Below are 16081 nucleotides of genomic sequence, written 5' to 3'. Positions count from 1 at the left end.
ACTCAGTTTTGAACTATTTGGTCCCTGTATAAGGTTAGTAAAGTGCTTTTTGCAAACCTAGAGGGCTAAATACTTCAACATTGCCAGTAAACGTTCAATGATTCTTGAATTCCTTGTATAACTCTTGCAACCCGAACTTGGTATCGAAGAATAGAGCACAGCAGGCTTATTCTCATGCCAAGTGTGTGCCACTGCATGCGATAGAATCCTTACAAATGTTGCCAAATGGTCCTTCCGTTTCCTATTAAGCTGGTTTGCTACTTTGGGAGTTTCAGCTTCAAGAATGAAAAGACCAAGATGCCATTTCATTTTTTATTTGTAAGGAAGAAGGGAGGAGCAAAGAGATCTTGGGAGGAGCACAGTTCATAGCAAAATTCCTCATGGTGGTAGATATTTTCAAAATTAAATTGCAAAGAAGTGGTACATTTTCAGAGCATTTGTCTTGTTTATTCCTATTTTATTTATTTTTTGCTGGCAATTTTATTAGGATTTTCTGGAAAACGTAACACATCTCAGCACAGCACGTTTTAATACCTTATGAAGTCACTTGCATCTACTTCACACCTAATCTCATAATTTCCTATCCACAAAATATATTATTATTATTATTATTATTATTATTATTATTATTATTATTATTTATGTTTCTATACCGCCCCACAGCCAAAGCTCTCTGGGTGGTTTACAAAAGATTAAAACATTAGACATTAAAAATTGATATACAAAATTTAAAAACATAAAAACATACAAAGACAACATCCATTTAAAAATGACTTTGAACTCTCACCCAGACCTAAAGATATATATCTAGGGTCGATTAAAACTCCACATATGCTGTTAAATGCCTTGGAGAAGAGAAAGGTCTTGACCTGGAGCCGAAAAGATAACACTGTTGGCGCCAGGTGCGCCTCATTAGGAAGATCATAATTGGGGGGCCACCACAGAGAAGGCCCTCTCCCTTGTTGCTGTCCTCTGAGCTTCCCTTGGAGGAGGCACCTAGAGGAGGACCTTAGATGTTGAGCGTAGTGTACAGGTAGGTTCATTTCGGGAGAAGCGTTCTGTCAAGTATTGTGGCCCAAAGCCAGTTATTATCACAAACAAGTTGTTACTAAAGAATAGGGCTAAGTTACACATTTTACTGATGTAGGAACCATGGAAACTACCTTTTCCGCGCTTCCTTACACCCAGGATGCTGTGGTGAGAGCTAGTGTGGTGTAGTGTTTAGAGTGTTGGACTGGAAGTTGGGAGATCTGGGTTCTAGTCCCCACTTGGCCATAAAGCTCACTGGGTGACTTTGGGCCAGTCACGGACTCTCAGCCTAACCTAACTCACAGGGTGTTGCGAGGATAAAAGGTGGAGGAGGAGGCTCATGTAAGCCACCTTGAGTTCCTTGCAGGATGAAAAAAGGTGGGATATAATTGCAATAAATAAACACATAAATAAAATAAATAATGGAGACCCATCTGCGAGGCCTCCCTGTTGCAGCAGCCCCAACAGGTAAGCTTTGGAGAAAGAGAAAAAGACAGTGGGGAGGCCTTAGGGACAATTTTTGAAATTTATTATCTAAATTTTGAGGAGAAATAAAAGTGTCTTTTCTGAGCCCTTTCTGAATTAAGCTGGGTTGGGTTGGGCCTGTCTCAACCATCAGTGTTGCAAAAACTCACATTCCTGATGCAGAGAGCTTCGGCTATTGGGTGGTATAGAAATGCAATAAATAAATAAATAAAATGCCAAACTGTTTACAAACTGTTTCTCTTGTGCCCCAATCCTTTGAAGGTGACGCCTCAGAAGTTCACATGGTTCTTTAAGAAAGTTGTCAGCCCCTCCCAGCCTCCCATGTTGTTCTTAGTCTGCCATGACACTGATGCCAGGTGATACCTCCTGCCTCATCCTCACTTCTTTTTCATTCTATCTTCCCCTTTCTCTCATTTTATTCCCCCTTCAACTAAATAAATCACCTTTGTGACAAGCTCAGCTTTCTCTGGCAGTGAGCTTGGGAAATCAAATCTGTTCCTGAACTTGGGTCTCCCCTTTGGCAAGGCAGTGTTTTCCTGTCGAGAAATCAGGTCACTTCCTTGGGAGGCAAAGAAGAGGAAAATCATGTTCCTATAATTAACAAGGAGTAAATTTAGATAATACAGCTGGTATTTGTTTATGGGAATGACCATCCAAGAAAGCACTTCACCTTGTCCTTTGCTATACAATGTTGCCAGAAGTTGACCCCTTCCATATAGAGTAGAAATCAGCCCCTTAGTTACCATCTCCACTGTTGCCCTAACATCAATATATTTTCTGATCTTTTTTTTAAAAGACATTCTAGAATTTTGTTGTCAAGTTTTTATAATGCAGATTTCATAATGACTAATGGCCTCTTTCTTTGCTTGTGTTTGAAATTGGCTGAATATGATGCTGGGACGTGGGTTATTCAGTGGGGCTCAGTCAATCCTTTTTTTTAAAAAAAAAAACTGGTGGCTCTTGATCATTTTTTTTCTGGCTCTTTCTAAGATTGAAGTGATTGTCTTTGGACAGCCGTCAACAGTGTCCTTTGTCAAGCAACCAGAAACAGGAAGTCCTGGAATGGTCACAATAGAATCTTTTGCATCTTGAATTGGATGGGATTTATGTTTGTGATGACCCCAAATATTTGACTGTACATGTCTTAGAACTTTGATCGTTTATCAAAAAGAATGAATACATAGAATCATAGAATCATAGAATAGCAGAGTTGGAAGGGGCCTACAAGGCCATCGAGTCCAACCCCCTGTTCAATGCAGGAATCCACCCTAAAGTATTCCTGACAGATGGTTGTCCAGCTGCTTCTTGAAGGCCTCTAGTGTGGGAGAGCCCACAACCTCCCTATGTAACTGATTCCATTGTCATACTGCTCTAACAGTCAGGAAGTTTTTCCTGATGTCCAGCCAGAATCTGTCTTCCTTTAACTTGAGCCCGTTATTCCGTGTCCTGCACTCTGGGAGGATCGAGAAGAGATCCTGGCCCTCCTCTGTGTGACAACCTTTTAAGTATTTGCAGAGTGCTATCATGTCTCCCCTCAATCTTCTCTTCTCCAGGCTAAACATGCCCAGTTCTTTCAGTCTCTCTTCATAGGGCTTTGTTTCCAGACCCCTGATCATCCTGGTTGCCCTCCTCTGAACACGCTCCAGCTTGTCTGTGTCCTTCTTGAATTGTGGAGCCCAGAACTGGACACAATACTCTAGATGAGGCCTAACCAGGGCCGAATAGAGAGGAACCAGTACCTCATGTGATTTGGAAGCTATACTTCTATTAATGCAGCCCAAAATAGCATTTGCCTTTCTTGCAGCCATATCGCACTGTTGGCTCATATTCAGCTTGTGATCTACAACAATTCCAAGATCCTTCTCATTTGTAGTATTGCTACATAATTTACTGAATTAGGCAGTTAGATATTCTAGGCCAAGGATAAGCAACATGGTGCCCATGGACACCAGTGCATCTCCAGATACCTTTCTTGGCACCCAACAAAGTGCCATACCTCTCCCACTTTTGTTGTTGTTGTTGTTGTTGTTGTTGTTGTTGTTGTTAATTAACACATTTTCTTACCAGCGGCTGTGAATGCCGTGAAATGGATTTCTGTTGGTGCTGAAAATTCGGTTGAGCGAAATAGTTTTGTGTATTGTAGGGTGACCAACTGTCAGGATTTCCCCGGATTTGTCCTGGTTTTTGTTCTTTCCATGGTGTCAGGGGGGATTTTCTATAATTTTCAATAATGTCCTGGAATGACACACCTTCCCTTTTAAGGCTGCCATTAGCATGGCAGGAGTGAATGACATGCTTTCTTGAGGCACATCATTCCCCCACCCTGAGCTCCAATTGAGGTCTTAAAGGGGAAAGTGGGTCATTCGTGGACATTATAGAAAAGGCCCCAATTGGAGTGGATGGTGGTGGTGCAGAATGAAATCCTTTCCCCTCCTCCACTCCAATCGGGTTCTTTAAGGTGGCGGGGGAATAACGTACTTTCTGCAGGACTCAGAAAGCTGCTTCCCCCCCCCACACACTAGGTGTCCTCTTTTTTGGTTTCCCGAATATGGTCACCCTAGTGTATTGAAGCTCATTTTGTGGTGGTGCCCAGTCCAGTTTATCAAATTGCCAAATGTGCACACTGCCAAGAAAGGTTGCCCAGCCCTGTTCTAGGCAAATTGGAGCCAAAATCCTACACCAGAACCTGAAGTGGGACGACCTGCTTTGCCTACGTGAAGTTGACTTGTGCGGTGTGGTAGGCATGTGTGGATCCCTTTTACCCATATTTTCCATATTGTTTTCCACAGTACTTTGTATAGTGGCTACTTTGACACTTTAGAGAAAAGATGGTCAACTTCTTTATACTGTAGGCCCCCACTGTGCTTCATTGAATGATCCATGGGATGGAAATATGTTTTGCCACACAAAGTGACCTCACAGCTGGCCAGGCTCTATAATAAACTTGGCAATAAGATATTCTTTGCAGTTATGGAGCACATACACTCAGGGATAGCAAGACATTAAGTACAAAATCTGAGGAGACACGGAGCATTAAAGTGTGGCCCAACTGTTGCAGTTTGAAGACATGTTTTCCCTTTGTGTTGTTTAAATTTGATAAATAAACACAATGAAACATATCATTGCATTTCCATAAAAGTGACACGGTGAAATGGTTTGTCACACCTTGATAAACGTTTAGTGAAGCCAAGAACAATGTGAATCTGGGTTGTGTTCTGCCAGTTGGCCAAATCTGTTTAAAGTGTATGACGATTTCATGTTGCCTTCAACTTTCCATGGCAGGCATTTACAAAGCTTGACATGTGTGGGAAGGTAATTGACATGAAATACATGCATGTAGGGTTCTAAAATGCTGCTGATGCATCTCAAGGTGCAAAACTTAAGAAAGATAGCATGGCAAGTTGCAGTCAGTCAATCTAGCCCCCAACTAAGGTCTCTTAGAGTACAATCCTGTGCATGTTTAAATAGAGCAAAGTCCGACAACTCCCAGGAATGCTAGGAGTGGTAGGATTCTTTTTAGTTTAAACATGCATAGGTTTGCTCCTGTAAGCAATGGATCCTTCTATAGGCCTTAAAGCTGTCAAAATCCAAAGCTTGATGTGCTTTGAATTATGGCACCTAACTGTTGTTTTTATGTTTTTAAATTTTGTATACTTTTTAAATGTTTACTGTTTTGAACTTTTGTAAAACGCCCAGAGAGCTTCGGCTATGGGGCAGTTTATTTATTTATTTATTTATTTATTTATTTATTACATTTCTATACCGCCCAATAGCCGGAGCTCTCTGGGCGGTTCACAAAAATTAAAAACATTCAAAGTATAAACCAACAGTATAAAACCATAATATAAAATACAATTTAAAAGCTCAACCAGATAAAAACAGCAGCAATGCAAAATTACAAATTTAAAACACCAAGTTAAAATTTATTTATAGACTGTTAAAGTGCTGGGAGAATAAAAAGGTCTTCAACTGGCGTCTAACGGCATATGACGTAGGTGCCAAGCGAACCTCCTTAGGGAGCTCATTCCACAGCTGGGGTGCCACAGCAGAGAAGGCCCTCCTCCTTGTAGCCACCTGCCTCACTTCCTTTGGTGGGGGCTCATGGAGAAGGACTTCTGAGGATGACCTTAGGGTCCGGGCAGGTACATACAGGAGGAGGCGTTCCTTCAGATAGCTTGGCCCCAAGCCATTTAGGGATTTAAATGTTAATACCAGCACTTTGAATTGGGCCTGGACCTGGACTGGCAGCCAGTGAAGTTGGAAAAGGACTGGTGTGATGTAGTCTCGTTGGCCAGTCCCTGTTAGTAACCATATAAATGTAACAAATAAATAAGTGTGTTGAGTCATGTGACTTTTGCCATTTTACCTACTTAGCTCTTTTTGATCAGCCCTTCAGTTAACTAACTGTTTCACTGGGTAGTACTGAAACACCATTGTTCATTATACTGCCATCGCACTACCTTTCTGATCTTTTCCTGTAATCTAAAACAAGAAAAAGTAAAGAAAAAAAGTGACTGAAACTGAAAGTACTGGATTCTTTGTGCGTTTTTTTTTTTAAAGAAAAGAACAAAAAACCCAGCCATGCTGCCTTTGTTTTGGAAGAAGTAATAGCTTGTTCTGTTTAACAAGCTGCAAAAACATTTAGAATTTGTTCAACAGTCAGTCTTGAGAAGCAGGTGGCTTGAATTTCATAGGCCTTTAAAAACGCATCTGCTGTTCCAGATTTTTAAAAGACATCTATGGTGGTGTTAATAAATGCTCAGTATACAGTTCTTCAGGGTGCTTTTAAAACAGGCTTTGGGGACGTTGCCTTTTAAAGAGACGGATACAATATATCATGTTTGGAGGTGGGGGCAGGGAAGAGGAAAATGTACTGTTTGTTTAAGAAATCCCTAGAAACATTGGGCGTGACAATCTAGCTTGCTACACAAAGCATTTTAAACCCTATTAGTTTAATAGGAAGAGTTAGGCATAGGTTCAGATTTTTTCCAGTGAAATAAATTAGGGGACCCTTTAGAAGACTTCAGTGCACTATATGTAGGGCTGTCATTAAAACCAGTCCAGAAACTTCATTTCATCTAAAACAGGCTGACGGGACTGTTAACTGCAACTAGCTAATACGATGATATTATGCCTGTACTTTGCCATCACTGGTTGCAAGTCCGTTTCTGGGCCCAATTCAAAGTGCTGTACAGGAGGAGGGCAGGTGACTTGAAGGGGCATCTCCGCCCATATTTACCTACTCAGACACTAAGGTCATTATTTGAGGCCCTCCTGCAGGTGTCTTTTCCAAATGAGGTGAGGTTGTGCTACAAGAGAAGCCCTTTTCCGTGGAGGTGCACCATCTGTGGAACGCTTCCCCTGGAAGGATCACCTAGTGGCTATATTGTTGGTCCTTTGGGTACCCGGTGAAGAACTTTCTATTTTTCCAGGCATTTCAAGACATGTTTCAGTGCTTTTAGATCTTTGCACTGTTTTATTTTTGCTGTTGGTTTTTTATTATGTGTTGTCCTCTTTTTACCCCTCGATATTGCCTTTCTCCTGGTTTTGTTATGCATTGTTTTATTATAATTATTTTTTATTGGCATTCCCCCCTCCCCATTTTATGTTTTAATTCATTTGTACAGGAGAGTTTTGGTTACTGGGCAGCCTAAAAGTGTAACGTGTGAAGAACAGGGCTGTGTTCTTCCTAGCGTCCCCATAGGGTCATATAAAAATTAGGGGCCTGTGTTCATGGCTTCCCTCGCAGGGCTGCTGGTAGTTAAGAAGCAGGCACATATAATTGCAACCACATAGGACTTGTTGCTAGGATTCCCTGATGAGACTGTCCTTGGCTGAAAACTGCCCAGCCTGTTTGGCAATTACCACCTGGCCTTGTTATCAGAAGACTATTAGAGCAGGCAGGAGTCTCAAGGCCTCCCATGGCGGTAGCTAATTGGGAAAGGAATGATTTCAGCTGTCCTGGTGAGAACTGCTGGCTGGCTGGGAGTGGGAGGCCTGGAGGAGCAGGTTGGGTCTGGGTTGGTGGGAGCGCAGTCACCCCATCTAGTAGGATTGGGGCATAAGATGTGTTATCTTCTTGGGCCATTTGCTTTCCTGGACCCCCAAATGCTAGGGAGGGTGTTTCGTCTGGCTGGACAGGTTAGCCAGGGTTTATTATTTTTCTGTCGGTGTTCTGAGGAACCTCTCTCTCTCTGTGGTATTGTTTTATGACTGATTTGTCAGTTGACTTGACTTGGCTTGAGCTTTCTAGATATTCATCTAGATGTTTGCTTTCTTGTTCTCCTCAGCCTGTGACCTGATGACTTTGGGGATATTAGCCTTAGTGACCTCCACGGGTTGTGCCTCTGCCAACGCCCTGCAGTCCTTGACCGATGCCATGCACATCCCCCACCTCTTTGTGCAACGCAACACAGGAGGGTCTCCACGGACCGCTTGCCACCTGAACCCCAGCCTTGAGGAGGATGAATACACACTAGCAGCCAGGCCGCCTGTTCGCCTCAACGATGTGATGCTGAAGCTGGTCACCGAACTGCGATGGCAAAAATTTATAGTATTCTACGACAGCGATTACGGTAAGCACAGGGAATCATTTCAGAAATGTCCCCTGAGTCTCCGTTACTTTGAATGTTCTGTATTCTTTATTTCTGCTGAAGAAGGTAGACCAAAGGCATGTTTTGGTATGGTACTTTGGGGTTTTGTGTAACCAATGGGGAAAGGCATATTGAATGGACACAGTTTGTGTGTGTGTGCTTTCCTTTGAGTGAAAGGTTGCTGTGAAAACTAATTTTCAGCCAGACTGCAAGTTGCTTAGCAACACCTTATCAAGACAGCTGAAGTTTGATTCATCTTACAATTTTCCAGTAAAATATTAATAAACTGTTGACACTGATTGGCAGGGTTCATATACTACATGCAAGGCAGTACACAATGAGAGTTCCTAAACCAGGCCTCTAGGATGTGCTACTTTTCAAGTCTCTTCATAGCTTCCTTTAAAATTTAATTTTCCATATTGTCACATGTGTAATTTATTTCCTTATAGCTTTTTGCCTTGTTTCTGCCTTCTGGATTTCCATTCCATATCATAGCAGCCTATTTCTGACCTGATAGGATCAGCATTTCCCCTGGATCTTAGGTACTGTCCACATGAAGAATTTCCTTCTGGCATGAAACTGAAGAATAGATTCCATTACCTTGCTGAAGGGTTTGGAGAGCAGAAATCTCAAAACCTAAAGGACAAACTAGGCAAGGCACCGCTCATGCAATTAGCAGCTACTTCATCTTTTTTGAGACTAAAAGGCAGTCACAGAGTCTGACGAGATTGGGACCCTGATGGGAATTAGGGGACTCTCTTCCCGGGGAAGCTAGACTGGCTCCCTCCTTGATGGGCTTTCGGAAGCAGGCTAAAACTTGTTTGTTCCAGCAGGCCTTTGGAGAATAATCTGTCCCTCCATCTATGTTAATTGACTTATAATTTTGTTGTGTATTTTAAACATTTTTTTCCTTTTCAATGTATGTTTTAAACTTTGTAAGGCTGCCTTGAGGCCCAGTGTTGGGCAAAAGGCGGGATACAAATAATAATAATAATAATTAATAATTTTACCATCCAACCCTACTCAGGTCATTATCCAGACTTGGGGGGGGGGCATGCCTCATAATTGCTTTGGGGGGGGAAGCTTCCCGGAATTTTTTGTCCAATGCAAATAACATGTCAAGAATGCTGTCATGGACCTGAACCCTGAACACACATACCCAGAGGACCTTGTGTCCTGAAACACTGAAGAAGAGGCTCCACAGTTAATGATTCAGGGAGAATCATTTGGTCACAGAAAAGTGTCACAAGGCTTCCACTTCTCTGGCATCCAGTGCCCCAAGAAGATCTCAAGGGTTGGCTCCCCTTGCTGTCTTCAGACTCTGGCCATGAGGACACTAGTATGCCATAGGCCCTCCTATGTCATCACAGCTGCGAAAACAGAAGCAGGCTAGGCCCTTTCAAGAGACAAAGGGCTCATCTACACCTAAGGGTGTAGAGAGAGGGAGTGGGGAGGATCGCAGACTTACCTGCTTCCATGATTCTCCCTCAGTGTCTAGATGGCAGTGTGACATCCCGGAAGGAAAAAGGGGTGTCGCAGCCACCATTTTCTTTTTGTTTACAGAAGAGGAGCCATGCATGGCCCCAATCCACCAAAAGAAGGTAAAATAAAACATGCCCCCCAACTTGGGGATGGCGAAACTGCTGCCTCCCCTTCCATGGGCACGGAGCCACCCTGTGTTTCAGGCCCCTGGAGCACGTGGCACACCAGCCGCAGTCCTTGGGGTGGTCCTGGGATTGCAGGGAAAATTGGAATAACTGGGGAAGCAGTTACCCCGGAAAATGGAGGGGTCATCGCTGCCTGGCCCTGGGATCTCCTGTGCATCATTTGACCCAGGGATGACCCAGGGATGACCCTGGGGGAAAAGCATGGTGCAGACATGCCCAAAGATTCTACCAGTGTGGAGGTGGAGGCAACCAGCCTAACAGAAGGCAAACTCTTATTTAAGGCTGAGTCTTGATCTGCTCCTTGTTAGAGCAGCAAACAACTTTGGCCTAATCTACACCAAGCAGGACATAGAACTATAAAAGCTGTATATGGTCTGTGTCATTCTGAGACCTCTATATAACCATGATCCATTTCTGTTTTGGAATGAGTTACTTACTGGCTTGATTTAAACTTTTTTGACCATGTCGTGACCTTGGAAGAGAATATGTAAATACCTTGCTTGTTTTAAAATGTGCACAAGCACTTTTGAGTTTAAAGTACAAACTGGCGTGTATGTTATGTTCCATTGTGTAGGGATTACTGAACAGGCAGATGAAGAGAAAATTTGGAGTGAGATGTGTTTTTATATAATAGAGTTTGGAAAGTGCCTAATTTTTGCCAGCATTACTCACTTGTTCTGAGGTATAAAAAAGTAGGGGTGTGCACAGACCCCCCGCTCCGCTTCACTTGCAGATCCGCCATTTTCCGGATCGGGCCGCTCCGCCCCGCCCCCGCTCCGCCCACTTCCGCTCCGCTCCGCCCGGAGCTCCGGATCCGGAGCTCCGTTTCCCCCCCCCATAGGCTTGCATTGAAAGCTAAAAAATTATACAACTTTTTTTCTGTTCAAGTTAGAAACCTCATGTTTGGCACCGTGACACCTCATGGGGATATACACACGCACGCTAAGTTTCAAAGCAATCCCATCATCCCCTGATTTTTGGGGAATTTTTGAAAATCGGGCACCCCACACACAACATCCCTGCGAGGTGGGCAGGGGAGGAGGGAGGGAAGGCAGGCAGGCATGCAGCTGGCATTTCTGGGGGCATAAGGAAGTGAGCCAAGGATAAGCCAGTAATGCATATAAAATGGAATAAATCAATCAATAAACAAAGGAGGGGTGGAATTAAAAGAAGCAGTGTTGCTCAATAAACAGCAAGAAGAATTTTTTTAAAAAGGCTATATCTGTCTTTTACCAGCAATAGGGGGACGTGCCCGGGGGAGGGGGAAGTAGCTGCCAGTTCAAGACAGCCACCAACAGCTCTGAGAAGAAGTAAAACGCTCACTTCAACTCATAACAGGCATTGCTCTACCACTGAAAAGTGACCATTCACTTCAACTCATGATAGGCATTGCTCCACCGTTTTACTCTCTTTGGAAGGCTCTAATGGCCTTCCAGTGCAGGAGAGAGTGGGGGCACGTCCACGATGAGATGCCCTAGGGGAGCTCATCCCCTTGCACCACATCGATTCAGTTGTTCCCCAAGGTTAGGGTGGGGAGCAGTGCTGTGTTTCTATCTCTTATTCTTGGCTTAGTATATGATTTCAGGTTGTGTTTGTGCATTTGGTGGGGCTACTGTGTTAAAAAACACGGGGAAAAGCCCGTTCAGATGAAGAAAGAGAAGTTTCCCAGAATCCCAAGTTACCTGTTTTGCCTATGCCCTCCTCCAACTTTGGGATCATCATGACCGGGAGCTGACTCTGCCCCTCAGCCCTTTGAAAAAGGTATTTTTCCCGCCGATTTTTTAAAAACTTCTAGCCCGCGACCCGTACGATGCAGAAAGTTGAGAGTGGTCTCAAAATGACCCCCATCCACGACTCTCTGTGCACAAGAATTTTCAGAACAATAGCTTAACCCCCCCCAGTTATCCCCGATTCTTTCCCTCAATGCAATCCTATGGGTGAAAAGCCGAAAACGCAGTTTGAGCCGCGCGGTTGACCCAATTTTCACAAAAATATAGCCCGCGACCCAGACAACGCAGAGAGGTGAGAGTGGTCTCAAAATGACCCCCATCCACGACTCTCTGTGCACAAGAATTTTCAGAATGATAGCTTCAAAAACAACGTAGTTATGCGCGATTATTTGCCGCAATGCAATCCTATGGCGAAATGTTTTCAAGATGGCGACCGGAGCGCTCCGCCTGAACTCGGAGCTCCGAAAAATGGGCGCTTCTCTTCGCCTTGCTTCTAGGGGGTCCGCGGTCCGCTCCTACTCCGCCTCTGGGTAAGGCGGAGCAGGCCAATCCGCTACTGCTTCTACGCTCCTAATCGGAGCGGAGCACATCCCTGTAAAAAAGTATCCATATAATTAAAGGTGGCGGGGGGGGGGAGGGATGTTTCAATCTAAAGTGAAACTACTCCTAATTAATGTAAAAACAGGTTTAAATTGCATGTTTGTGAATAAGCACAAACCGCGACTGAATGTTTGCAGACATTGTGCACCAATTTAAACCGAAGGGTAATGTGAAGGTCATCATTTCATATTAGATAGTGTACACAATCTTGCAAAAGTTGGTCATGACTAACCCTTATTGAAATTAGGGGTGTGCACGGACCGCCCGCTCCGCTTCTCTTCCAGATCCGCAATTTGCAGATCGGGCCGCTTTGCTCCGCCCCCGCTCCGCCCATGCCCGCTCCGCTCCGCAGCTCCGGATCCGGATCGGAGCTCCGTTCCCCCCCCCCATAGGCTTGCATTAAGCTAAAAAAGTATACAACTTTTTTTTCTGTGAAAGTTAGAAACCTCATGTTTGGCACCATGACACCTCATGGAGGTATACACACGCACGCCCAGACTCAAGGCAATCCCATCATCCCCTGAATTTTGGGGAATTTATGAAAATCCAACACCCCATTCACACCCCTTTCCATAGCTCCGTCAATTTGCATGTTAAAAACCTCAAACTCACCACCATGATAGCTTATCCAGGGACACACACGCATGCCCAGACTCAAGGCAGTCCCATTATCCCCTGATTTTTGGAGAATTTATGAAAATCCAACACCCCATTCACACCCCTTTCGAAAGCTCCGTCAATTTGCATATTAGAAACCTCAAACTCACCACCATGATAGCTTATCCAGGGATACACATGCATGCCCAGATTCAAGGCAGTCCCATCATCCCCTGATTTTTGGCGGGGCTTAAACCTGCAAACCTCTCAATGGGGCCATTTCAAAGGAAATCTCAAGATGCCATGAGTTGGGGAGTAGAGACAAACCTATATGAATCTTCTTCCACACTTGAAAAATGGATTTGGAACTTCCAAAACTCCAAGTGAGTGCAGGAAGGACTTCTCCCCTGAGTCAAAGCCAGACACACACAACATCCCTGCGAGGCGGGCAGGGGAGGAGAGAGGGAAGGCAGGCAGGCAGCAGACATTTCTGGGGGCATAAGGACAAGCCAGTAATGCATATAAAATGGAATAAATAAATAAATAAACAAAGGAGGGGTGGAATTAAAAGCATCAGTGTTGCTGAATAAACAACAAGAAGAACTTTTTTAAAAAGGCTATATCTGTCTTTTATTTATTTATTTATTTATTTATTTAATTACATTAATATACCGCCCCACAGCCGAAGCTCTCTGGGCGGTTTACAACATTTAAAAATAGTAAACATTAAAAGTATACAATTTAAAAACACACACACACACACACACACAAACAGTATAAAAACAACAGTATCCATTTAAAAACAACAATTGTGGGGTCCATTAAAAACAAACTTAACGTTGTTAAATGCTGTTAAAATGCTGTTAAAAATGCCTGGGAGAAGAGAAAAGAAGAGAAAAGTTTTACCAGCAATAGGGGGACGTGCCCAGGGGAGGGGGAAGCAGCTGCCAATTTGACTGGTCCTAGTGACCAGTCTTTTAAGAAGCAACGCTGTCAGTTCAATTCATGAAAGCCATTGCTTCACCACGAGAGCTCTGAGGAGTAGAACTGTCACTTCAACTCATGATAGGCATTGCTCCACCGGGTTACTCTCTTTGGAGGGCTCTGATGGCCCTCCAAGTACAGGAGAGAGTGGGGGCACGTCCACATGGGATGCCCTAGGGGAGCTCATCCCCTTGCACCACATCTTTTCAGTTGTTCCCCAAAGATAGGGTGGGTAGCAGTGCTGTGTTTCTATCTCTTATTATTGGCTTAGTATATGATTTCAGGTTGTGTTTGTGCATTTGGTGGGGCTACTGTTTTAAAAAACACTGGGAAAAGTCCGTTCAGACTAAGAAAGAGAAGTTCCCAGAATCCCAAGTTACCCGTTTTGCCTATCCCCTCTTCCAACTTTGGGATCATGTGATCATGACTGGGAGTTGACTCTGCCCCTCAGCCCTTCAGAAAAGGTATTTTCCCGTGTTTTTTTTTTAAATCTAGCACACGAACCGCAGCACGCAGAGAGCTGAGAGTAGGCTCAAAATGACCCCCATCCATGACTCTCCAAGCACAAGAATTTTCAGAAAGATAGCTTCAAAAACAACAGTTATCCCCCTTTCTTTTCTGCAATGCAATCCTATGGGCGAAATGTTTCAAGATGGCGATCGGATCGTACCACGGAAACCGGAGCGCTCCGAAAATGGGTGCTTCTCTTCGCCTTGCTTCTGAGGGTCCACGGTCCGCTTCTACTCCACCTCTGGGCAAGGCGGAGCAGGCCAATTCGCTCCTGCTTCTACGCTTCTAATCGGAGCGGAGCACATGCCTAATTGAAATAATGGGAAGGGACCCACTCATGATTAAGGCAGCATCTTATGATCTCATTGGAATCCGTGAGACTTACATCACAGTAAGATGTGTATAGGAATGCCCTGTGAATGTTCATAAAAAATGCCTTTTCAGATGACACTGAAGTAGGGAATCTGGTTCTTTTTTTGGCACAGAGCTCTCTGGCATGTACAACACACTTTGCATCTGTGAGCGGAGCTGCAAGCTGTTCTGTGAACTCAGGGAACTTTTTTGTGTGTTTTTTGGCCATAATTGGTGCAAATAGCTCAGAAATTTGTTCAGTTTGCAGAACTTTCAAAAATGTGCAAAATTCCTAGAAAAATCCATGAAATGATCCAATTTGTTGCACATCGTCGAGAAACTCCAACAGTTTCCTTAATGCATTCCCTTAACCTTAATGCATTCCCTTAACCATTTTGTGGTTAAGCAGCATGGTTTAGCGTGTTGTCTGAACCAGATCTGTGAGGTTATGTGGGTTGAAGGCTGAGCAAAATAATAGTGGGGTGTTTTTTTTTGCACACCAGGACTTATTTCTGCATTAAGTTAGTATAGACAGACATTATATTTTCCTATTGGCAAATATTATTAAACTTGAACTATACATATATACTCAAGGAACCACACAGTCCTGTTGATTGCTAAACTCTCTCTTTTACTTTGACTGGATATTCTCCAAATGTCACGTATGCCACACTTTATAAATGAATGGTCACCTTTGTTGTTTTCTTAAAAACACTTATGTTGCAACATGCTTTAATTGCATTAAGCAATCTTGAACTTTACTGTGGATCACATAGTGTGTATGCTAGAAAATACTTGTGTAGTATTCAGGTTTCTGTTGCTACATTGAAATAGCAATTGGTCACTTAGTGCAAATTTTAGATGTTTGTCTTTAGCGAACATTCTAGGTTTCAAAACCTAGAAAAACAAACTTTCAGGTGATACAAAAATATGGAAATAGATGAGGTCTTTAGAAAAATGAGGTTATTGGTTATTGCTACATGCAAGCTAGTTAGTAGCCACCAAAGATCAAGTTATACCGAAGTCTAGATCTTTGATGGCTACTAACTAGCTTGCATGTAGCAATAACCAATAATTTAGTGTTACTTGCATGATCAGGAATGTGCCTGCATAAAGTAACTGTCTAACATGGGGAAAGGGCAACCCCACAGACTGATCAATTACCACCCACAGTTCTGTTCTGAATTTGTTATGCTGTTAGGTGTGTTTTTTTCTTTTTTGAGGAAAAAAATCCTTTAATTTATAATTGAACAAATTTGATCTGAAAGCCACGGTGCAAATAATATTATGCATTTCATTTTTATTCCCAGAGTTGCTTTCATAAGTGCAACAGCCCTTTGTGCAATTAGGTTACTTAATTTAAGTGTGAATTTTGTCATTCCAGTTAGTCTTTTTTATTTAGTAATGCATATGCAACACCAAAAATGTAATTAAATTAGACAAAACATCATTGAAATGGTTACAAATATATTCATTAGGTTCATGCATTTTTATGATTGTCTGGAATCATACAGTGAATAAAAACAAATGTTTA

At 43.1% G+C, this 16081-nt stretch overlaps 1 protein-coding gene across 3 annotated transcripts in view; it reads left to right on the top strand.

Annotated features, from left to right (window-relative positions):
- GRID1 (glutamate ionotropic receptor delta type subunit 1) overlaps positions 1-16081 on the top strand; it is a 906582-nt gene that overhangs the window by 359115 nt on the left and 531386 nt on the right. For all 3 annotated transcript variants that reach the window (XM_063133111.1, XM_063133110.1, XM_063133112.1), the window contains exon 3: positions 7806-8090. In XM_063133111.1, coding sequence (XP_062989181.1) covers positions 7806-8090 — 285 coding nt within the window. The remainder of the gene's footprint in view (positions 1-7805; positions 8091-16081) is intronic.

Source organism: Elgaria multicarinata, chromosome 8 (genome assembly GCF_023053635.1).
Source record: "Elgaria multicarinata webbii isolate HBS135686 ecotype San Diego chromosome 8, rElgMul1.1.pri, whole genome shotgun sequence".
NCBI classification, from domain to species: Eukaryota; Metazoa; Chordata; class Lepidosauria; order Squamata; family Anguidae; genus Elgaria; species Elgaria multicarinata.
Note: the sequence above shows the minus strand (reverse complement) of the source record. Positions and strands in the feature narration are given on the sequence as shown.